The sequence below is a fragment of the Microtus pennsylvanicus genome, chromosome 10 (assembly GCF_037038515.1).
Source record: "Microtus pennsylvanicus isolate mMicPen1 chromosome 10, mMicPen1.hap1, whole genome shotgun sequence".
NCBI classification, from domain to species: domain Eukaryota; kingdom Metazoa; phylum Chordata; class Mammalia; order Rodentia; family Cricetidae; genus Microtus; species Microtus pennsylvanicus.
The window spans coordinates 93,176,099-93,199,776 of record NC_134588.1 but is presented as its reverse complement, the minus strand read 5'-3'; the positions used below and the strand labels follow the sequence as shown (position 1 = coordinate 93,199,776).

At 38.5% G+C, this 23,678-nt stretch overlaps 1 protein-coding gene across 8 annotated transcripts in view; it reads left to right on the top strand.

The window, feature by feature from the left end:
* The first annotated feature begins 12,179 nt into the window (after positions 1-12,179).
* Positions 12,180-23,678, top strand: part of LOC142859024 (interferon-activable protein 203-like) — a 35,109-nt gene continuing 23,610 nt past the window's right edge. For 4 of the 8 annotated variants that reach the window (XR_012912110.1, XR_012912109.1, XR_012912111.1 and 1 more), the window contains exons 1-6: positions 12,648-12,978; positions 16,312-16,593; positions 18,202-18,305; positions 19,336-19,494; positions 21,570-21,995; positions 23,030-23,446. Coding sequence is in view for 5 of the 8 variants with exons in the window: in XM_075989190.1 (XP_075845305.1) it covers positions 16,332-16,593; positions 18,202-18,305; positions 19,336-19,494; positions 21,570-21,995; positions 23,030-23,446 (1,368 nt within the window). In the remaining 3 variants the exon portion in view is untranslated. The other 4 variants (XM_075989194.1, XM_075989192.1, XM_075989193.1 and 1 more) reach the window with 4 other exon arrangements.

Genomic DNA, 23,678 nt, shown 5'->3' with positions numbered 1-23,678 from the left:
CAGAGCCCATTCTGCACAAACTGGTTGGTCTCTACTTTTTCCAGGCATATTAGCTTGTCTGAGAGTGCCTAGCAACATCCTGGATATTCTTGAGGAAGGAGGACAGAATTATATCTGGTTGGCAGGACTTCTAAATCGTCTAAATTGTTTATTTCTTGACCTTGATTTTACTGGCAGGATGCGAGTGGCCACCCATTATTGAAATATCCTGCTATTCTGCATCCTTTTGTCAACTCCCTGTATTTTTATCAATATTTCCTCTACAGGGAAAGATTTCTTTTTACCGGGAGATGCTATTAATTCCACAGGTACAGATGTAGAAACTGCAGGGGCCACAGTGACTCCATTTCTCTCTAGACTCATAGACAGAAAGTTAATGTTTGTCAAGGCCAAATAACAGTTTGTTTGATTAAGGTTGTGCCTACTAGATGTGTTGAGTATTAAGGAGGTTATTATGATTGTTTGTTCCTTGTATCATTGATAAAGAAGTCTGTTGCATTCTCCTTTTGCTTAGGGTATTAAAAACTATGATTAATAAACTTCGGGTTTTTCAGTATTCACTGAGAAGCCTTCCAATTCTATCTTCTGTCTTTTGTCTCTTTCTCAATCCTCAATCTACTTTCAGGCATATTAGAACAAGTCAGCTCAACTAGACAAGGAACAAGCTTGGTGACTGTGCAATTGATAACTTCTTACCAAGTTTTGGGCTCTCCTATACAAATGTGACTTCCTTGGGCAAAAAAAAAAGTGTCAGTCACACATCCAGCCAGATGACCCTTAGATCAACTCTGACTATTTAGAACATTGTACAGATACCCTGAGTAAACTGCAATTTTAGCCCGTGGCTTTCCTCTCAAAGATGCAGTTTCAGTGATGCTATTTCAAATGCTTTCTATCCAGCTTTACTATGTGTGCAATAAAACTTGAGGAATCCACATGATCTGGGAATCTTTTCGATCTAGGCTAGAACCAGAGCACTTCCTCAACACTTAAGAGAAATACTAATATAATTAGAGCAAATAAGATATTTCCCTTGTGTGTGATGCACTCTATCTCGTCTACAGAAATCCTTCTCTGCTATCAGCAACAGCTCAACATACTGTGTGAAACTAGAAAAACTGTCCTCTCAATATTAGTCCTAATATAGGACGCCTATGCCGTTTTTATTATTATTATTATTTTGGCAGTGAAGGTCAAGGTGGTAGCATGAAAAAATGATCACCCATTCAGTCATTTCCCTGGTCTTGCTTCATCCTTTTGTGAGTCTCTAAAACGCAAGGTATCCACCTCTCTCTCTACAAGGGACTCAGAGCCATCATACTTGACAGGAACCCATGTTGCCCACCTGCTTACCTGTACCCTCCTTTGTCTCCTCCATTCTGCTCTCTCCAGAGTGCTCTTAGAGCATCTGCTGCCTTCTTACTTCAGCCCCTGAACACAGGCTATCTCATTCCATATAAGACTCACTGATTTCCACCGCCATAGCCAAGGTAACTCTGGTTATTTCTCTACTCTTCTTCCTAGAGCTGGAATCTAAGACCTGTTTATCAGAACTATGGAGCTAGCCCTTCCCTTTATACCTCCAAGTGTTTTTGAACCTGTGGTTTACAATCCTTTCATAGGGTCATGTAAGATCATCTGCATTGTGACATAACTGTCATTGCAGTTATGGAGTAGCAATGAAAATCATTATGTGGGCAGGGTCACCACAACATGAGAAACGGTACTAAAAGGCCAGCTTGACTGGGACTGAACGAGCATGTGATCAAACTGGACTCTCTGAAAGTGGCTGACAATGAGGGCTGACTGTGAAGCCAATGATAATGACACCGGGTTTTGACTCTACTGCATATACTGGCTTTTGGGAGCCTAGTCTGTTCGAATGCATACCTTCCTAGACCTGGATGGAGTGGGGAGGGCCTTGGCCTTCCCACAGGGCAGGGCAACCTGACTTCTCTTATGACTGAAGAGGGAGGGGGAGAAAAATGGGGGCAGTCGTAGGTAAATAGGTGGATGGGAGGAGGTTGAAATTTTTAATAAATAAAAAAATTGATACAGTATTAGCAAGGTTGAGAACCACTGTGCTAACCTGACATCAAAAGTCTGTACCAGTAAGAATGACTAAGATCAAAATTACTGATGACAACTTACGCTGGAGAGATTGTGGGGAAAAGGGAACACTCCTGCATTGCTGGTGGGAATGCAAGATGGTACAGCCCCTTTGAATGTCAGTGTGGTGATTTCTCGGAAAATTAGGAAACAATCTTCCTCAAGACCCAGTAGTACCACACTTTTGGGTCTATATCCAAAGGATGCTCAATTATGCCACAAGGACATGTGCTCAACTATGTTCATAGCAGCTTTGTTTGTCTTACCCAGAACTTGGAAACAACCTAAATGCCCTTTAACCAAAAATGAATAAGGAAGATTTGGTACATTTACACAATTGAGTACTACACAGCAAAAAATCAAAACAAAACAAAACAAAAAAAAACCGACATCTTGAATTTTGCAAGAAAATGGATAAAGTTAGAAAATATCATTTGAGTGATGTAACCCAGACCCAGAAAGACAATTATCACATGTACTCACTCTTAGGTGGTTTTGAAACATAAAGCAAAGAAAACCAGACCACAAATCACAATCTCAGAGAACCTAGACAACAATGAGGACCCTAAGAGAGACATATATAGATCTAATCTACATGGGCAGTAGAAAAAGACAAGATCTCCTGAGTAAATTGGAAGCATGGAGACCTTGGGAGAGGTTTGAGGGGGGGGAATATGTAAGGAGGCAAGTAGAGAAAAATGTAGAGCTCAACAAAAATCAGTAAAAAAAAAAAAACTGCACCAATCTCGGGCTATTTGGAATCTGAACCCAGAATTTCAACTAGAATTTAAAAGCTGGGACTAACTGCAGTCTAAAAATTAATGCCACAGTGACCCCAAGTCTGAAATCTAGGCATTATTTTCCTCATCTAATTGTCAGATGGGGATAATAGTGACCAAAAAAACTGAACATCCACCCAGAATGATTTTTACAGATATCCACACCAAAAATAACCTTGCATTTTCATTACTAGATAATCTTAATTGCTAATACCAAAACCAAAACAAGTAATTAAGACAATATACCTCATCTCTAAACAATCCAGCAACCCAGGATGGGAGGCCTCCATAGTGAATGCTCCCTTCCAGATCCTGGATTAAGATAAAAATCACACCCAAATGCCTGTTTACACAGAAAGATCCTTTATTAAGTGGGGAAGACACATCAATTAGGTGAGCCAAAGTGGTCTTCTGATTGTTGGACTTTGGTAGTCAGCCTCAAAATAAAAAAGTATCCGAGCAAGAATAGGCCTTGGAGGCTAGCTTTATAATCTAATATTGTTTTTAACAAGTCAGAGGAAATGGGAAAGAATGACAAGGCTGCCATAGATACATGCTCTAATGGGCTACTTTCCCTTTAAATGCTATTGTAATAAGCCCTGAGAAAAGCAGTTTAGTAGCAATACATGACAAATACTTCAAAATAGCAACAATGAATATGCTTAAGGGCAATAAAGATAATATTAATAAGTTCCTCATTAAAAACCATGTATACACAAATAGTTGGTGTTGTGGTGCATTAGTTGAAGGTGTTTTACATTTAATTATGCTGTGGAACATTTTGTTGACAATGCAAAGGTGTGTTGCATTCTTTATGTTGTACTTGTTTACTCTGACTAGCTATCTCATTTTGCCAATCAAAATCACCGGATAGATCTAATAAAGAGCTGAATGTCCAATAACTATCAGGAGAAAGGTTAGGTGGGACTGGCAGGCAGAGAGAATAAACAGAAGGAGAATTCGGGGAGTGGGGGGAGGAGGATCAAGAAAGTGACCAAGAAAAGAAGGAAAGAGGACACCATGGGCCAGCCACCCAGCTACACAGCAAGCCACAGAGTAAGAAATAAAGAAAGGAATATAGAATAAGGAAAGATAAAAGACCAAAAGGTGGATGGGATAATGAAAAACTGGCTAGGAACAAGCCAAGTTAAGGATAGGAATTCATAAAGAAGAATAACTCTCCATGAGTTTTAAATGGGAACTGAGTGGTGTGCCCTGAAAAAGCAAAGAGTAAAACCAACCAAGTGTAAGTTGAGTTACATAAGGAAGACAATTGAAGACGTGAAAGAAGTATTTAACAAAGAAATAAAATCACTTAAAAAATCAAGCTGAAGTAAAACTCTAAATGAAACGTTTAGGAAGCCAGAGTCAAAGAGAAAGTCTTACCAACAGATTAAAAACTATGGAAGAAGGAATTTCGGGTCTTGAAGGTAGAAGCAATGGATATCTCTGTCAAAGTAAATATTAAATCTGAAGGCATGCAGGCACCAAACATCTAGGAAAACTTGGGTATTATTACCAGAAAAAAAAACCCTATATGAATAATAGATATAGAGGAAGGAGAAGAAACTGGTTTAAAGGCATAGAAAATAATGTAACACAATCATAGATAAATTGCTGGTGTAAAATAAGAGATGCTTATCAAGGTGCAAGAAGCATAGAGAACATCAAATTGATATGATCAGAAAAGGAAATCTCTTTGAGATACAGTAATTCAAGCATGAGAAGAAAAGAATATAGAAAGGCTATTAAAAGATGAGAAATAAAAAGATCACATCACTTATAAAGGTAGACTTCTTAGAATAACACTGACTTTCCAATGAATACTCTGAAAATAAGGGTCTGGTCAAATGTTCTATGCATTCTGAAGACCACAGATGTCAATCTAGACTACTACAAGCAACAAAAGTATCTATCACAGTCTACAGAGAAAGCAAATATCTCATGATAGAAACACACACATTTTAACAATTTCTCTGTACTAATCCCGCTCTACAAAAGACACTAGAATAAAATATGCAATATGAAGGTCAATATACAAAAACAGGAAAAATTACAATATGAAGGGTCAAAATACGAAAAAGGATACAAGAAATTAATAATACTAAAACAGTTAATCAAAAGAAGGGGAAAATACACAATAATAAAATAAGAGAGATTAATGAATAATTAATGGTCTCTATTTTTCTAATAAAATGAAACAACGTAACAGACTAGATTAGAAATCAGGATCTATCTTTCTGCTTCGATCAATAAACATTCTCCAACTGTCAAAGACAAACATCAATTTAGGGTAGAAAATGGAGAAATATATTTTAAGTAAATAGAAGTAAGAAGTAAGCAAGGAAGAGTAGGTATTTTAATATTTGATAAAACAGAGTTTGTGCCATAACTAATCAAAAGTAGAAAGGAAGGACACTGAATAATCATTAAAGGAAAACAATACAACAAGAAAATATTACAAGTTTTAACATTTATGCACCAGGCATGATGATATTCAGTTTTACAAAAGAAATACTAGTTCAGCTAAAATCATATATTAAGTTTAACACAGTGAAAGTAGGTGACTTCAGTATGCCACTCTCACTAATGGACAGGTCATCAAGGAAACAAAACAGCAGAGAAAATTTGGAGTAAAATAACCTTCTAAAGCTAATGAACCTGACAGACATCCTTAAAACATTGCACCCAAACACAAAAGAATGTAATACTTGTTCAGAAGTCCATGGAACTTTCTCCAAAGTTTACCACATGTTGGATACATAGAAAGTCTTATTATCAGAAATAGGAAAACTGAAGTAATACCCTGCATCCAATCTGACTACTGTTAATTAAAACCAAAAGCAATCTATAGATTCAATGCAATCTCCATCAAAATCCCAACGCAATTTATGACAGACCTTGAAAGAACAATACCTAGCCTCATTGGAAAAACAAAAAACCCAGGATATCCAAAACAATCCTGTACACACAAAAAAAGGAACTTCAAGAAGCATCACCATTCCTGACATGAAGCTTTATTATAAAGCTACAGTAATGAAAACAGCTTGGTATTGGCATAAAAGCAGACAAGTAGACCAAATGAATCAAATCAAAGACATGGATACTAATCCACACCCCTAAAAATATCTGATTTGTAGCAAAGAAGCCAAAACTACAAAATGGAATAAAGAAAGTATCTTCAACAAATGGTGTGGGCATAACTGGATGTCAACATGTAGAAGAACACATATAGATCCATATTAATCCCCATACATGAAATTGAAGTCCAAATGAATTAAAGACCTCAATATAAATATGACCACACTGAACCTGATAGAAGAAAATGTGAGAAGTAGCCTACAATGCATGGGCACAGGAGATCACTATCTAAATATAACCCCAGTAACACAGACATTGAGAGCAACAATAAATAAATAGGGCCTCCTGAAACTGAGAAACTACTGTAAAGCAAAGGACACAGTCAATAAGACAAAAAGGAAACCTCCTGAACGGGAAAAGATCCTCACCAACCCCACATCAGACAGAGGATAGATATCTAAAACACACAAAGAACTCAAGAAATTAGACATCAAAACTGCAAATGATCCAATTAAAAATGCAGAAATAAGCTGCTGTGGGACAATGTCTTGTACACTGTCACTTGTATTGTTTTAACAAAACACCTATTGGCCAATAGCCAGGCAGAAAGTATTGGTGGGACAACGAGGCAGGAAGTAGAGTTCGAACAACAAGAATAAGAGAATGCTGGGAAGAGGAAACACTCAATCTGCAGTTCATCCAGACACAAAGGAAGCAAGGTGGGAATGCTTTGCTGATAAAAGGTACCAAGCCATGTGATTAACACAGACAACATTATGGGCTAATTTAAGATGTAAGAATTAGTTAACAAGAAAGCCTGAGCTACTAGGCCAACCAGTTAATAATTAATGTAGGCCTCTGTGTGTTTCTTTGGGACTGAATGGCTGTGGGACCTGGCTGGAAGGAAATCTTCAACAACACTAAACAGAATTCTCATCAAATTGCCGAAAGATGCTTAAGAAAATGTTCAGCATTCTTAACCATCAGGGAAATGCAAATCGAAATTACTTTGAGATACCATATCACAGCAGTCAGAATGGCTGAGATCAAAAACACCAATGATAGATTATGCTGGAGAGAATGTGGAATAAGGGAAACATTCCTCCATCTAGTAGGAATGCAAACTTGTACAACCACTCTGGAAATCAGTATAGCAGTTTCTCAGAAAATGGGGAATCAATCTATCTCAGGATCCACCAATACCACTCTTGGGCATATACCCAAAGGATGCTCAACCATACTACAAGGGCATTTCTTCACTATGTTCATAGCAGCATTATTTATAATAGCCAGAACCTGGAAACAACCTAGATGTCCCTTAACCAAAGAATGAATGACGAAAATATAGTAAATTTACACAATGGAGTACTACTCAGAGGTAAAAAACAATGACATCTTAAAATTTGCACACAAACGGATGGAACTAGGAAGAAAAAAAAACATCATGAGTGAGGTAATTCAGACCCAGAAAGATGTACATGCTATGTACTCACTCATAAGTGGGTACTAGCTGTTAAGAAAAGCAAAGGATAGCAAGCCAATAGTCTATGATTCTAGAGAAGCTAAGTAACAACGTGAACCCTAAGAAAAACATACACAGATCCACGTGGAAAGAAGAAATTGGTAAGATTGCCTGACAAAATTGGGAGTACAGGGGATGGAGAGAGAAGGGAGGGCAGAAGGAAATGAGGAGGGAGAAGGGGAGCAGCGAGGAGAACGTGGGAGAATGGGATAGACAAGATGGAGGAAGGACAGAGAAGAGAGCAAGGAAAAAATATTGTTATTGAGTGAGCCATCATGGGGCTAACAAGAAAACTGGTGCTTGAGAAATGCCTATGAATCCACAAGGATGATCTCCACTAAGGCCCCAAGCAAAAGAGGAGAGGGTGCCTGAACTGGACTTGTCCTGTAGTCAGATTGATGAATATCTCATATGGGAGCTGGGAAGTATATATCTTAATTAAGGGAGCCATTTTAGGGTTGGCAAGAGCCTTGACTCTAGAGGGGTTCCCAGGGATCCAGAGAAATGTACCCAACTAGGTCCTTGGGCAGCTGAGGAGAGAGAGCCTGAAATGGCCCGATCCTATAACCATACTAATGAATATCTTGCATAGCACCATAGAACCTTCATCTAGCGATGGATGGAGATAGAGACAGAGACCCACATTGCAGCAAGGGACTGAGCTCCCATGGTCCAAATGAGGAACAGAAGGAGGGAGAACATGAGCAAGGAAGTCAAGACCACGAGGAGGGCACCCACCCACTGAGACAGTGGGGCTGATCTATTGGGAGCACACCAAGGCCAGCTGGACTGGGACTGAAAAAGCATGGATAAAACCGGACTCTCTGAACATGGTGGACAATGAAGGCTGATAAGAAGCCAAGGACAATGGCAATAGGTTTCAATCCTAATGCATGAACTGGCTTTTGGGAGCCTAGCCGGTTTGGATGCTCACCTTCATAGACCTGGATGGAGGGGGGAGGACCTTGGACTGCCCACAGGGCAGGGAACCCTGACTGCTCTTTGGACTGGAGAGGGAGCAGGAAGGGAGTAGGGCATGTGGAGTGGGGAGAGGGGGAGGGAAAAGGGAGGCGGGAAGGAGGCGGCAATTTTTAATAAAAAAAATTTTTGTTGTTTATTTTTTTGTTGTTGTTGAAAAAAATTTCTGGCTCCTCCCTGTTTCCCATTTCCCTCCCCCTACTCCCACACATTGCCCCCTCCCCCTACTGCCCTTCCCCATCCCCACTGCTCTCCCCCTCACCCCAATCCATTCCCCCTCCCTCTTGAGACTGAAGAGCAGTCCACATTCCCTGCCCTGCGGGAAGTCCAAGGTCCTCCCACTTCTATCCAGGTCCAGGAAGGTCAGCATCCAAACAGGCTAGGCTCCCAAAAGCCAGTTCATGCATTAGGATTGAAACCTATTGCCATTGTCCTTGGCTTCTTATCAGCCTTCATTGTCTGCCATGTTCAGAGAGTCTGGTTTCTTCCCATGCTTCTTCAGTCCCAGTCCAGCTGGCCTTGGTGAGTTCCCAATAAATCAGTTCCACTGTCACAGTGGGTTAGATCAGTTCCACTGTCACAGTAGGTGGGTGCACCCCTCACGGTCCTGACTTCCTTGCTCATGTTCTCCCTCTTTCTGTTCCTCATTTGGACCTTGGGAGCTCAGTCCAGTACTCCATTTTGGGTCTCTGTCTCTATCTCGATCCATCGGCAGATGAAGGTTCTAAGGTGATATGCAAGATATTCATCAGTATGGCTATAGGATAGGGTCATTTCAGGTTCCCTCTCCTCAGTTGCCCAAGGTACTAGCTGGGGAAATCTCCCTGGACACCTGCAAGCCCCTCTAGAGTCAAGTCTCTTGCCAACCCTAAGATGGCTCCCTTAATTAGGATATATATTTCTCTGTTCCCGTATCCACTCTTCCTTTATCCCACCTTCCTATTCCCACAAACTGTCCCCATCTTCCCCTTCTCATGTTTCTCACCCCATTTCCCCTGAGCCCCATGCCACCTCACCCCCAAGTTCCTAGTTTTTGCCTGGCAATCTTGTCTACTTCCCATATCCAGGCGGATGACTATATGTTCTTCTTTGGGTTCACCTTCTTATTTAGCTTCTCTAGAATCACAAATTTTATGCTCAATGTCCTTTATTTATGGCTAGAAACCAATTATGAGTGAGTACATCCCATGTTCATCTTTTTGGGTTTGAGATACTTCACTTAGGATAGTGTTTACTATTTCCATCCATTTGCATGCTAAATTCATGATGTCATTGTTTTTTTACTGCTGAGTAGTACTCTAATATGTATATAATCCACACTTTCTTCATCCATTCTTCCATTAAAGGGAGGAGCTGGCAATTTTTAATAAAAAAATATCACCATAGAACCTTCATCCAGCAACTGATGGAAACAGAGGCAGAGACCCACAGTGAAGCACTGTGCTTAGCTCCCAAAGTCCAGTTGAAGATTGGGAGAGTAAGAATATGAACAAATAGGTCAAGATCATGATGGGGACAACAACTGAAGCAGTTTACCTGAGCTAATGGGAGCTCACCAACTCCAGTTGTACAGGGAAGCAACTAGCATAGGACCAAACTAGACCCTCTGAATGTGGGTGACAATTGTATGGCTGGAACTGTCTGCAAGACCTCTGGCTGCAGCACCAAGGTTTATCCCTATTGCTTGTACTGGCTTTTTGGAAACCCATATTCTTTGGATGGATACCTTATTAAGTCTAGATATACTAAGGAGGGAGGGCCTTGGTCCTTCCTCAAAGCAATTTGCCTTACCCTCTCTGAGGAGTGAATGGGGGTATAGGTAAAGGGAATAGGATGAGGGGAGGGATAGGAAACTGGGATTGGTATGTAAAATGTAAAAAGGTAGTCTGCTTTCTTTTTAAAAAAATATTTTTATAATAATTTAAAAAAGAGAATTGAGTCATTTACTAAAGTTATACAAGACCCAAAGGAAGCCTTCACAGATTTCTCACAAAAATTGACATCAGCAGTAAACAGAATGATACAAAGTTTAGAAACTAGAAAATAATAATTGAATCTCTGGCTTTGAAAATTCTGTCTCAATGCAAAAGGATAATTAGGCCTTTAAAAGCAAGGACAGGACCCTTGGAAGAATGGATCTGAGATACAGTTAACACTGAATCTCAAGATCATGATGATGCTTAGATGGGAAGTGATATCCAAAGCTTTGCAGAAAATTCAAAATGTCAAGAATTATAATTGTGGCAAACATGGTCACCTAAAAAGAGATTGTAAACAGGGTGTTCCTAGAAACAATGTGTTTTTCTAATCATAATCCAAACATAATGCCCCTCATTTCTGTATATGCAGAGGGTGTGGCAGAGGCAATTACAGTGACCATAGAAGAAAGTTCTTCCCAGGGCAAATTAGAAAAAAACTTAATGCCAATGGTAAGAAACAATACTATCTGGATAATAAAAGAGCTATAAAAGAGAGAACAAAAATCCAGGAGAAACCATAAAGTGGGTGTTTTGACAAGCCTGTATAAATGAACAAAGATCAAAATAAAAACTAGAAAAAAAATTATGTTGTCATTGAAGGTCTGGTGCAGATGTAACAATAATTTATGAATTGGGACTTTATCTCAAGGAAAACTGAACATGAGATAGTTGAATGTATAGGGTCAGAAGGACAGAAGAGAAAATGAAAGACATATGTTGCTAACATAGCAATGAATTTGCAGGGATGTGATTGTTATAGCAATGGAATACTCAGATTAACATTTCCCCAATCTTAGAAACAAACCACAAACTAATATATGTTTTTGGGAAAAAATTTACAATATAATATAAATAACACTCACCAATCATTCAGGAGGAGAGCACTTCAGAATATCGTGCTTCACAGAAAAGTCTGACAGACATGAGATTGGTAGGCTGAAGGTGGGTGCTCCAACATTCCAGAGGAACCTTGATGACTGTCCAGGCAGCCAGTTGCTTCTTTCATTTCTCACAGTTTTTGGAAGTTGTTTTCTTGCACTTCCTGCTTACTCAGGTAATATGATTTCCTTCTCAGGTCTCTGATGGAGTTGAAAACTTTATAGTTACACTTTTGCTTGATACCAGATTCAGGGCCTTTGTGCTGGTTAAAAGGGATGTGTCAGATTTGTTGACTCTCCATGGGAAATCTTACTCACTCTGAGGAATGGATGGGGTGTGGAGTGCAGGTAAGTTGGCGGAGTGGGAAGAGGGGAGGAGTGGGACCAGGGATAGGTATGTAAAATGAGAAAACATTATTAAAAAATAGAGTTTAAAAAGAGTACAATTTTTTAAAGAGTATAAAATTGAGAGACATTAAAAGGTAGTGTTGGTAATGCGAGTTAGAATAGTGAATTCTGTACAACATTTGTCCTCACCAAAATAAAGAAGATGTAGAGTATTTTCTCTGAATGGGTCAGTTGTTCATTGACTACAAATTATTAATGTATTATTGACTGGATATATTGTATAAAGTTATTCTACTTAAAATATATAGTTTTTCTTATATTAGTTACATCATTCTTTTTACTTTAGACAAAAAAACTCAGGAAATGTAGTGATATTATATTGTGCTGTAACAAGTACAACTTGCCTGGAGATCAGAGGGCGGAGCTAGCCACTAGCTAATCATAGAGGTCAGGCAGTAGTGGCACACACCTTTAATCTCAGCTCTAGGGAGGAGAAAACAGGAAGTGATGTGGCTGGACAGAAAGAGGAATGGAAAGCTAGTGGAGACAGGAGCTAACCCATTTCAGGCTGAAGAGTTGGAGAGTTAAGAAGTGGCTGTGGGTCGCTCCTTTGTCTCTCTGCTCTTTCAGCATTTAAGCAGATGTCTGATCCGGCTTTTTTATTATTATTAAGATCATTTAGAATTCACCCTACACTACACTGCCTATCTTCTTCTGTCCAGGAAACACATTCAGTTCTTGGTGGCAGTAGACATCTGCTGAATTCACCTCTTGCCACTTCCTGCCTGATGGAGAAGAGGGAGAAGTGTCTGAGTGACTCGCCCTTTGCTTTTCAGATGTTAACTTTATTCAGAAGAATGTGTTTCTTAGTGACCCATGGGTAAGGCTGTTGGACATGAAATGCTAAGTTTAGAACATCCATTTATGAAGAAAATCAACTGAGCACAGGAGACCTTTGCTTGTTTTGGTAAGTAAAGTGTATCCTTTAGAAGACATTGCAGTCTTACTAGCCAGGGAAATCGAAACCTAAGAACATTGGGTGGCCTCACTTTTGCAATCCTCCTCTTCCGGGAATAGCAGAGTTCAAGACATTCAATTTGCTTTTCTTGAAGTGAAGTGAAATGACTCAGACCATTGTCATACTTCGCATCTTTAAAAATACTTCATGTTCTTGGCACTTGGGGGATTGCAACATCCCAACCCAATCTCTGAGAGTTTTGTCTTCTTAATCAAATAAAACTAGCCTTCATCTTGCCTGGGAGACCAGCTAGGATCTGGACACTGCTGAAGAAATTTCTGAGAAGGTGAGTCCTGCACTCGTTATGTAAAGCTCTATAGAACCCACAAGCGCAGGGTGGAAATCAGTGCTGCTTTCTTCAGAGGAGAATGGAGGGAGCAGGGCTGGTGAGAGCTGCTTTCAAGGCCATGAACCCACGGCAGCTAGGTTCTGATGCTTCACTAGGAAAGATGGTAAGCATCTTTTTCCCGCCCTTACCGGGGCCTGAGCCAGCACAAAGGCATTTTGATTAGGGCAGATAATAAAATAACTTTCTAAGTATAAGTATGAGAAAATGGAAAATAAGAAAAAGACTTTAGATATATTGCTGGAGAGTAAGAGTAACTTGATGGCTGTGGTGGTTGACTAGAGAAACAATAAGCTAGTGACACCAAAGAATTGCTGTGAAATAATGCTTAATGAAAATAGATCAGGAAATGGAGCTGCACTCAAGTATTCTGTTAATGCACGACAGGGGAGACTACAGATTAGTATTAAGTTCTACAGATTCACTGTTATTCAAGTACTCTGATTTTTATTGAGTTCTACATTTTTCTCTACTCCCCTCCCTGCCTCTCCTGTCCCCCTCAACCCTGTTTTTAATAATCCACCAAAACACTTATTATCTTTTACATCAGTAGTGTCTCAATCAGTGAGTTAGTTTCTGTCATCTTGAACATTATTTCTTATCTTCAGTTTTAGATAATTTGAATTTGCTGTTTAATTGTCTGGTAGAAAATATACATGATTGAGAGAAACTTAATTAGAACTACATCTCTATTGGCTGTTTTTAGAATCTTTTAAATGCTTTCCATGTACCCTTTGGAGTACTTAACATGTACCTGAACAGGGTATTTTAGAAATTGATTTCAGACATGTGTTTATGTAAAGTTATCTCTCTTGGTGAGTCACTTATGTTTCTCAAGCATTCTAAATAATTTTGCCAATGTTTATACCTTATTAATTTAGCAATTGAGAAATATATTGCTGTATCTATCAAAGTAATTTGTGTTTTTTCAAACTCACAGATTAGTAGGCTCTTTCACATGCACATGAAGAGGATATGTGTGCATCTTGTCATTTGGATAAAAGATATTCAGTGTGACTACTTATTGTGGTCCTATCAAGAGACATAAAGTGCTTAGAAATACTGTACATTATTGTTGGTATATAAATCAAAAATTTAAGGTATTATCTCTTTCTAAGGGCATGTTTCGATTAATTTCTGTCAACCTGACACAAGACATAATTATCTGGAAAAAGATACATGAGTTCAGAAAGTTCTTCCTTTAAAATTGTTTGTAAGAAGGTATGGAAGTCATATTCTTGATTAGTGATTGATGTGAGTGTGTAGCCCTTTGGAAGCATTGCCCCTTCTCTGCAGGCGGTCCTGAGTGCTCAGCAAGCCATGAGGATCAAGCAAGGAATCAGTGTTCCTCATGGCTTCTGCTTTGGTTCTTACCTCTGGGTTCTAGCCTTGAATTAATGCTCTGACTTCTTTCAATAAAGAACTGTGATGTATAAATATAAAATAACATAAACCCTTTTTATCCCAAGTTGACTTTGATCATGGTGTTTTATCGAAGCAATAAAACAAGTAACTAAGAGAGAAACTGGTACTGGTCATGTGGAATACTCTTGTGACAAACCTGGCTGTGTTTTAGGAAGGATTATGAATGAACTTAGTAACTCTGGGATATAAAACTATTGAGTGTTTAGAAATTAATGGACAACTGTGGGAACTTATAAGGTAATGCAGAGGGCAGTGCAGATGCTGGAGGCCTGGCTTGGGAACATCAGAAGGAAGGATAAGTGTCCTACAAAGAAACTACTAAGGCGACTCAATATATTGAATTACAAATCTGTGATTCTTGTCAGCTGATACTGAAGAATTGGCTGTGATTAAAAAGAGATCAGCATTATTGAGGAATAATGTGGGAAGTGTCTTCTCACTCTCAGTACACAGAACTGAAGTTGTGGTCTGGAGCAGGAAAAGGTTGTACCTTTTGCTGACAAACTTTGTAGTGTGAAAAACTCACCCAGGTGGTACTGGTTTTGGAGGCTTGCTGGAGTCATAGGGAATAGCTGAGGCTTGCTTCTGTGAAAGGCCATGAAGAGCCCTTTATGAAGATATAACCCAGGTGCAATGGGGACCCCAGTATTTTGAGCTGACAGTACTGTGCGATGACCAACAGGAATAGCAACAGGTGTGGAGAGAGGTGTCCTAAGCGTAGGAGAATCACTGTGTGTGTTTGGATGAAAGAGCAAAAGAAATGGATCTGCCAAGGCCAATTGGAGATCAGAAAATCTTTTTATACTGTAGAATTTTAATTTTCTTTTGATTTTAATGGAATTATGACATGGTTTTCCCCTCTTGGAATGACAAGGTAGGTAACTAATTATTTCTTTTGTAAGAGCATACATTTGAGATCCTTTGATATTTCATTGAGACATTGGGTATTTTAGAGAGGCATTGATATTTGGAAGAGATTTTGGGTGTTTGAAAGAGACTGAACATTTCAAGTGTTTAGCATTTTAGCAGTGAGGCTGAACACATTGATACAGAATCTAGTGAGCATAGATTCACAGTGACACAGATATATGGTATTGTGTAATATGGAAATTCTTTTGAGGTTGGAATTAGTCCAAATTCAAAAGCAATAACACTTCAATATCAAAATGAATGTTCTCATGTACGTGGGATCCATAAAAATTACACATAATCTTTGCCATCATTTATCTGGTTGTGTTTGAAACAGTTGTGTTTGCACAAGTACCAATCCCCCAAAAAACCTTTCTATTGTAATTTTCTCTGGGATCTGGAGATCAGTACTGTGTAAAAATTAGAATGCTGACCAAGGAAGCTTTACTGTTGAGATCAGTTTTCATCTTCTCCTTGAATATGTAGATGATCAATTTTTTAATACCCTGCAATTTGTATTAATCCATTACATTAGGGCTTACAGAGTATGTCGTTTCTTCATACTCGTCATTTGTTCCTCTCATGTGTCCTTGTGTGGACACCAAAGAAGAATGGAAACAGAAAACAGGATTTTAACACTCATAACACGAACTCTAAACACTGCAGCAATTATTGTGTACAACCCTTTTATTTCCCCACAACTGTCATTGGCCTAAGTCACCTAACATGGCTACTGGAGAAGGATTTCCTAAAGTTGTTTATTAATACAGAAGTTCTATATCCATTTTTGCACAGTGGCACAGCTTGTATTTAACTCTGTTTTCCTCACACAAGAAATTATGGAGTTATCAATTTTGGTCATTCGCTCACACAGGAATAATACTGTTTTGAAATTGTCTGGATATGTATGTAATTCTTTGTCCATTTTTGTTTTTGTAGTGTCCATAATATTAGGATTAATGAGAGAATACAAAAAAATTGTTCTTCAAAACGGATTAGACTGTATGGGATACTACCAGTTTAAAATAATTAAGTACTTACTAAGATGTGATCTACACCTGCCTGAAAGCACGCAGAATGATTATGACAGAATTCAGATTGCAGACCTGATGGAGGATACATTCCCAAAAGATGCTGGACTCGGCAAACTGATAGGATTTTGTCAAGAAAATAGAGATCTTCAATACCTTGTTGAAGATCTTAAAGCAGAGAAAGCAAAAGGTAACAAGGGGTAGCTCCCTGGACACTCATCCTTCCCCCATCCTTCCCAAATGTCTAGCTCCCTGCAGTGATCAGAGTTGATATGTCCCTTTCCCATTGTGTGCCTTAGAAAATACAGGGGTAGAATCTGTTCTGAAGTCTCTAAGTTAACGATTTTGAAAAATCCTTTCTTACCAAGAAATTTGATATATTTCTGGGTAGACATCTTTTGCTTTGGAGGAAACTGAACCAAAAAGCAATTGTTGAGATAAATTAGTGTACCCAACATGATAGAAAAAAAAATAAATGACAGATAAATTGGAAAAAAACTCATTTAAAGCATTTAAATAGAGAAAATTTAATACTTGATTAACAATGCATACCCTCTAATTTATTCCTTTTCTGTAAGAAATGTGATTTCATAATTAAGTATATGCCCACATTTTAAAAGTATTAAATAGTTTCTCTTTATAAAGTCTATAGGTTTAAAATAAATATTGGAAATAATGGTACATAACTCTGACCCAAGTATTTAGCATAAGGAATCTGAGTCAAAAAGACCTGCTGATTGACTTACATAGAAAATGTACTCTGAGTTACATAGAAAGATATATCCCAACATGGAAGTCAAAATCCAATATTACTACTTTGTTATATCAAATATTAAATCATAATTCTTTCTCTTTTTCTATGATTTGTAATTATATTCTTTAGAACATAACCTATTGGTATTATCATAAAAGTTTCATGCTTTTAAAATCAATCTTTGGGATAAGAGGGTTGGCAGACGGTTATAGTGATATCAACAGAAGTTCCCAAGATGGAAGAGCTGATTTCACTACACCTGGGATGCACAAAAATCCAGTGAGGCGTGAATATATCTGATTTGGTACCACAGGTGCCCTTCTGCCAAGGTAGAGTCTCTGCAGCAGAAGAAAGAAAAAGTATAGACACAAATAGAGATGAAATAGTTCTTGTTATTATTAAATGATATTTGATCACACTTTCCACCTGGAAATTGTGTTATTTACTGTTTTTTTCTTAAACCAAAAACAAAACTATTTCCAAGTTTGTTGTGGGCTCAACCCTAGCAACACTTTTAATCCAAGAGCTTTCTACTTGAATATTGTAAACAGAATTAAATAAAGTCAACCAGAGGTCAAGAGTCAGAGCAAGCAACCAGTTGACAGGAAGCATACATAGATTTTTTTTTAAAGAAAAAAACAATTCAAGAGTAAGAGAGAGTTAGCATGATGGTTAGAGAGAAGCACGGGCTGTAGAAGTGAGGGAAATTGAGGTTGAGAGGTTTTAGTTTGAGTTGATACAGAAAAAGGGGGACCATGGGATGCCAGTGGACTAGGAAGGCCAGCTGGTCCTTTCTCTGTTTCTGGGAGTTAGCAAGCTTTCATCCCAACATCTGGCGCCTGAGTCTTTATTGGTATAACTGAATGGTTGAGGTTTTGTTAAAAACAACAAAAATTCGTTGTCTTTCTGTAAAATCATTAATAAAAGTAGAATAAACTATTCATTTCAGTTTGGAAAACTGAAAGAAAAATCAATAATTCTTAATGAGCTTCAGCCATTTTCACCCATTTCCGTGGATTTACTGTGATTTCTTTATCCGTATAGTTGAAAAACAAAAGAAAGGAAAGAACAAAACTGCAGTGGAAGGAAGGCAAGGGGAGCCCAGCAGTGCCCATGGTTTTTGCTCCAGAAATGCACCCTCTTCAGAGGTATGGTGGCTGATTGCCCAACAATGTTTCCACTCAGGTACCACCCCTTTTTAATTCTTTAGGAATATGTAGGACTGTACCTATCTCGTCATAGGCTCTGTAAGAACGAGGTTTGAAGTCGACAAATTTATAGCGACTTCTCACTCACTGTGTGTCGTATTTACCACATGCTCTAACTGGTGCAACATTACCCCCAACACATACCCAAGGATGCAAACAAAAAATCACTATCTGGCTTTTTAAAGACCACTTACGGAAATAGCAGTTGCTTTGGGATGTAGCTCTTAAAAAGATTCATCCTAAATATGGGCTTTGTATTTCTGCACCCAATACTCTTCTGATACCACAAGGATAAATGGGGTGAGATTAATGAAATTTTTCTACTCCTCTATGAGACACCATTCTATGTCTTAGCTAGGGTTCCCATTACTCTGAAGAGATGTCATGACTATAGAAATGATTATTATTTTTTTAAAAGTCACATTTATTTGGGGCTTGCTTACATTCAGAACGTTAGTCCATTAATATCATGGTGGGAAGCATGGCAGTATGCAGGTAGACATTGTGCTGGAGAGCTAGCTGAGAGTTCTACATCTTCATAGGTAGCAGCAACAGAGAGTGACATTGTGCCTGGCTTTATCATCTGAAAGCTCAGTGACACACTTTCTCCAACAAAGTACACCTACCCCAACAAGGCCATACTTCCTAGTACTGACACTCCCTGGTGATGAAGAATTCAAATCTGTGAGTCTATTGGGCCATTCTTACTCAATCCACCACAATATACATACAGTCCATCTTTTCCGAATGAGGTATGCACAATGATAAAAAAATATAATTAGAACTCCATAATAAGCAAAAGATTCTTGTGGTTTTGAGAATATTATGTGTGACCTTATACTAAAGCCGTTACTACAGACTGGGGATAAAACTGTATAGAAAAGCACAATTTAGCATGTACAAAGCTTGGGGTTCAATTTTCAGTGCATGGGAAAATCAATGAAAAAAAACATTTTTCTTTCTGAAAAAGGAAGAACAAACTGTGGGAACTGAAAGTGGCAAAAAAAGGAAGCTTAACCAAGAGCAGACTCAGCCTCTGGAACCTTCAGGAAGCAACACCCAGAAAGATGAAGGTTGTCTCCAGACTTCTCAGAAGCCTGCAACAGCATCCAGCAATTCCTCCAACAAGGTACCACTTTCCTCTTCCCAGTGCTTGCCCCTTCCCAAAGCTAATTACTGGACTCACCACACCCTTGGAAAAATGTCTCACCTTACTACAAAGATTTCCCTCATGTTAGTAAATAGCTCATTATCTAATTATGTATCAGAGCCTCTGTGGTATTGAAAAGGTAAGTACTTATGAAATGATTTCTACGGCTGTCAACCAACTTTCTGCTTAGGATTCAGATGGAAGTATAGAGGAGACAGATAGAGATGAACACTGGAATATTTAAATCCCCAGTGCCTACTTTCTTCTCAGCCCTTTTCCCTTTGCTGGTGATCCAATTTCAGGGGTTATTCTTGTCATTCTCTGTTCCTCTTAGCATGTTTTTTTTTGATGCATATTGTTTCCCTGCCTTGAAGTCTTTATCCCTGTCCATCACTAACCCGTAGAACTGAAGCGGTCATTTTTGCTATGAGTCAGATTCAGAACCCTCCCAGGCATACACTAAACTCTCCCAGATATTCCTCATCAAGGGGAACGAAATCTTGTTCCCAGTTTGATGCCTTCTTAATATAATTGCAACAACCATAGCCTTGAAAGAACTAACCTCTTAATCATGTACGTTATTGTATATGTCGCCTATTCATCATGCATGTATTTTGAGGTCATGACTGCAATTTACAGAAATGTCCTTATTTTCTTGCATGGTACAATTGTACTGAACCCCTGATATGACCAACATTTGATCTTTTTAAATGATAGAGTCCTGTTACTTAGGATGGGAACTCCTTAGGCATTTCTAATTAACTGTGTTAGTAGATGATGACAGAAATACAATTGATATGTACACAAGTCTAGAAAATAGGCTACAGCTAGTAAACATTTTGCCTAGAATGGCATCAGCTTCTCAGAAATTGTTGAATTTTAGAAGACTTTTATCTTGGATGATCAAAACCACAAAGAGAAACCAGTAAAAAGTGACCTGTACAGTTATACAAAGGTATTTGCATACGAACTTCCCTTTGCTTTTAAAGCAAAATTTATAGTCTTTAAAATTTTTTGTACTGATGTTTCATTGTATTTTAATAAATAAAGTTGCCTGAAGTTCAGAGAACAAAACAGCCACACTGAATAGTCTTACAGACCAGGCAGTGGTGACACATATTTTTAATCCCAGTAGCCACACTAGTGTGGGGAGTAGTGGTGCATGCCTTTAATCCCAGCACTGGAGAAGACTATAAAACAGGAGGAGACAGCTCTCTGACAGTCTCATTCTGAGATTCCTGGAGGCAGGATCACCATTTCGGCTAAGGTAGAGGTAAGAGTCGGTGACTGGCCGTTGTGTTTTTCTGGCCTTCATGTTGAACCCCAGTTTCTGTCTCTGGGTTTTTTATTAATCATGCTGCAGTTTTATACCGCTAAGATTATGAAAGTGTAGTAAATGCTCTAACCAGATCTGTTGCCTGAACTACACGTAGTTCTCACATATGTAGAGGTTGTATTTAACTGGAGTCATGGTCATTTTAAAGACCTACACAGAGGTTTCAATGAGTCCAGATGGTCTTCAGGCATCTTAGTTACTCTGTCAACTGAGCTTCATCATAATTCAATAAATCCATCTAAGTGGATCAATTTTTAGCATACCAGTCACACAATATCCATCACATCATCTGAAGGTATGTGGGGGTTGTCTCCCTGTGTGCACAATAAGGATCAAATATTTGATGGATTGGAAAGTCTACATGAAGAAAAGTACAGAAATAGCCAATTTTACTACATGCTTACTTTCCCATGAAATGATACTGAGAATTGAACCAGACCAAGAAATATTTGGCCAGTTTTGTAAGATACTTTGAGCTAGTATTCTGTCCCAGACCAGAGAAAATCCAATACTGGACTTTTAAGAGAAGCTGTAATATCTAATAGTAAGAGTGAAGGCTAGGTGTTAGAAGTATGTTCTAATCAATTCCGTCAGCCTAGGAGCAAGCTGGCAGGTAAAAGTTCTCGTTACAGAAGGGAAAGTGAATAGAAGCACTTGGTCTCATTTTCAAAAAACCAGTAAACAGTATTAAAAGTATCTCAATCCTATTTTTCTTTAGAAACAGAAAACCACAAACACCAAACAACAGAGTACTCTAAAGATAGATGATTCCCAGAAAAATCACCAGCTTCTAGGATTGTCAGCAACCAGCAACTCCTCAGCTGCATGGGAAGGCCAGACTCTTCAGGGTCTCGCGGCAACAGCTTCTAGCAGCCTCAACACTACCCAGACATTTCCAGAAACATGTGACTCTTTAAAAACATCTCAAGGCTCTCCAGAACCACCCTCCCGAAGTTTTCTAATATCTCCAGTATCAGACACTAGCATCCATCTGAACTCTCTCATGAGTGCCCAAACTCCTTATTTACCTTCATCAACAGCGTCCAGTAATGTCTTGGAAAGTCTCCCAGCTCCACCAACAACATCCAAATGTCCCCTGGCTCCAATGATGTCTTCAGCAACTACCAGCAGCAGTTCATATGAGGTAATGGCTTCCTGCTCTCACAGTATAATGATGAAGATTAGCACATGCTTGCAAGAATTCTTTATTAATCTATATGGACACATAATCTTTTACTTAAATAATCACTATTTTTAATGTGTATAGTTACTACTCCTTTCCTGCATTCAATTTTAGAATACTTTTTATATTCTACACCATTAAGAAAATGTCTGACTCAGTGATCACCTGATCATGCCTACTCTGTAAAGAGTATGCTGAGTCACATGCGTATTTAATTTTGCACATTATACTTTTTATTCAAGGTGTTGTTTTCAGATTGTGAATCGCTGCTGCAATTATATTGGAAGTGTACTTCCTGATGTTAGAACACATCAGTTGGTAATCAGAGTTAAGCCCCATCACCCACAGGGTGAAGTCTGCATGTTTCCAAGTCAAGGGTCAGAGAGTGCTTCAGTTCTAGCTGCCTCCCTGCGCTGGTACCCAGGTCGGCAGTGACTGTCCATGTACTTCCTCCTTCAGTTCTACAGTGTTGCCTCCATTTCAAAGTGCTCTCCTGATGCTCAGAAATGGAGTAGCATACTGAGAAGGCAGGTGATCAAAGTAAAATGACCTCATGAACATTTTCTGGTCACATGATTCTCGTCCATGACTGATATTATACAAAATAATAGCTACAAGCCTGAACCCTTTCTGAGTAGAAACATTTCAAGGTATCTTCCTAGACTGCCTATCTATCCCTATTACAAGAAAGCTCTAATATTTAGTCCAGGTTTTGTAATCAAACATTTCCAAATGTTCCTAGAATAATAACTTAACTAGAGCTTGGAGCCTTTGGGTTCAGTCCCCACAAATATAAGTATAAACTCTTTACCTACCAAGTATCATTTATATTAACTAGAATAACTAGATAATAATTCAGGTAAATATGCATTTTTCATTTTATCTAGATTATAGTATGGCAATCATTGTTTACATGTTCTCCACTGTACCCAGTGGAATTGTGCCTTATGATCTGTCTGAATTATGCATGTTTATCCTCTGTGTGTTTTATGTAGACACCAAGGAGGGGAAACATACCAAAGGAACCTGCTAAGGAAGAAGGTTATCATCGAGAACCCAAAGAAGTGATGGTTTTGAAAGTAACAGAACCATTTACTTATGATTTGATTGATGACAAAAGGATGTTCCATGCCACAGTGGCGACTGAGAATGAATTCTATAGAGTAAAGATTTTTGACCCAGATTTAAAGAACAAGTTCATTCCAAATAAGATCATTGCCATATCAAATTATTTTGGCTCAAGTGGATTTCTGGAAATACACAAAAGTTCCTGTGTGTCTGATGTAGACAAGAACAGAACCATGGATATCTCAAAAACACTGAGAAAAAGAGCCAATGCGACTCCTAAAATTAGGGATCTTTTCTCACAGGCACAGGGGACATATGTGAATGGAGAATTTGTCGTCTATAAGGTAAGCCATTGTAGTACTTGGGAAATTCCTTTTGCAGTCTGGGATTTTAAGTTTTAACTTGTCACTGGAATTTACTCAACTTATTTAACACAGGAAGTAATTGTTCTTCATGTCAGAAAGTGATTAGTATGGTTTCCTCTTTTGGGGACTGGGAGTATCTTATTCTTCTCCACAAGATAAAACCATGAAAAATGTTTAGAAATCGATTCATCAATAACTTTGGCATTTTCCT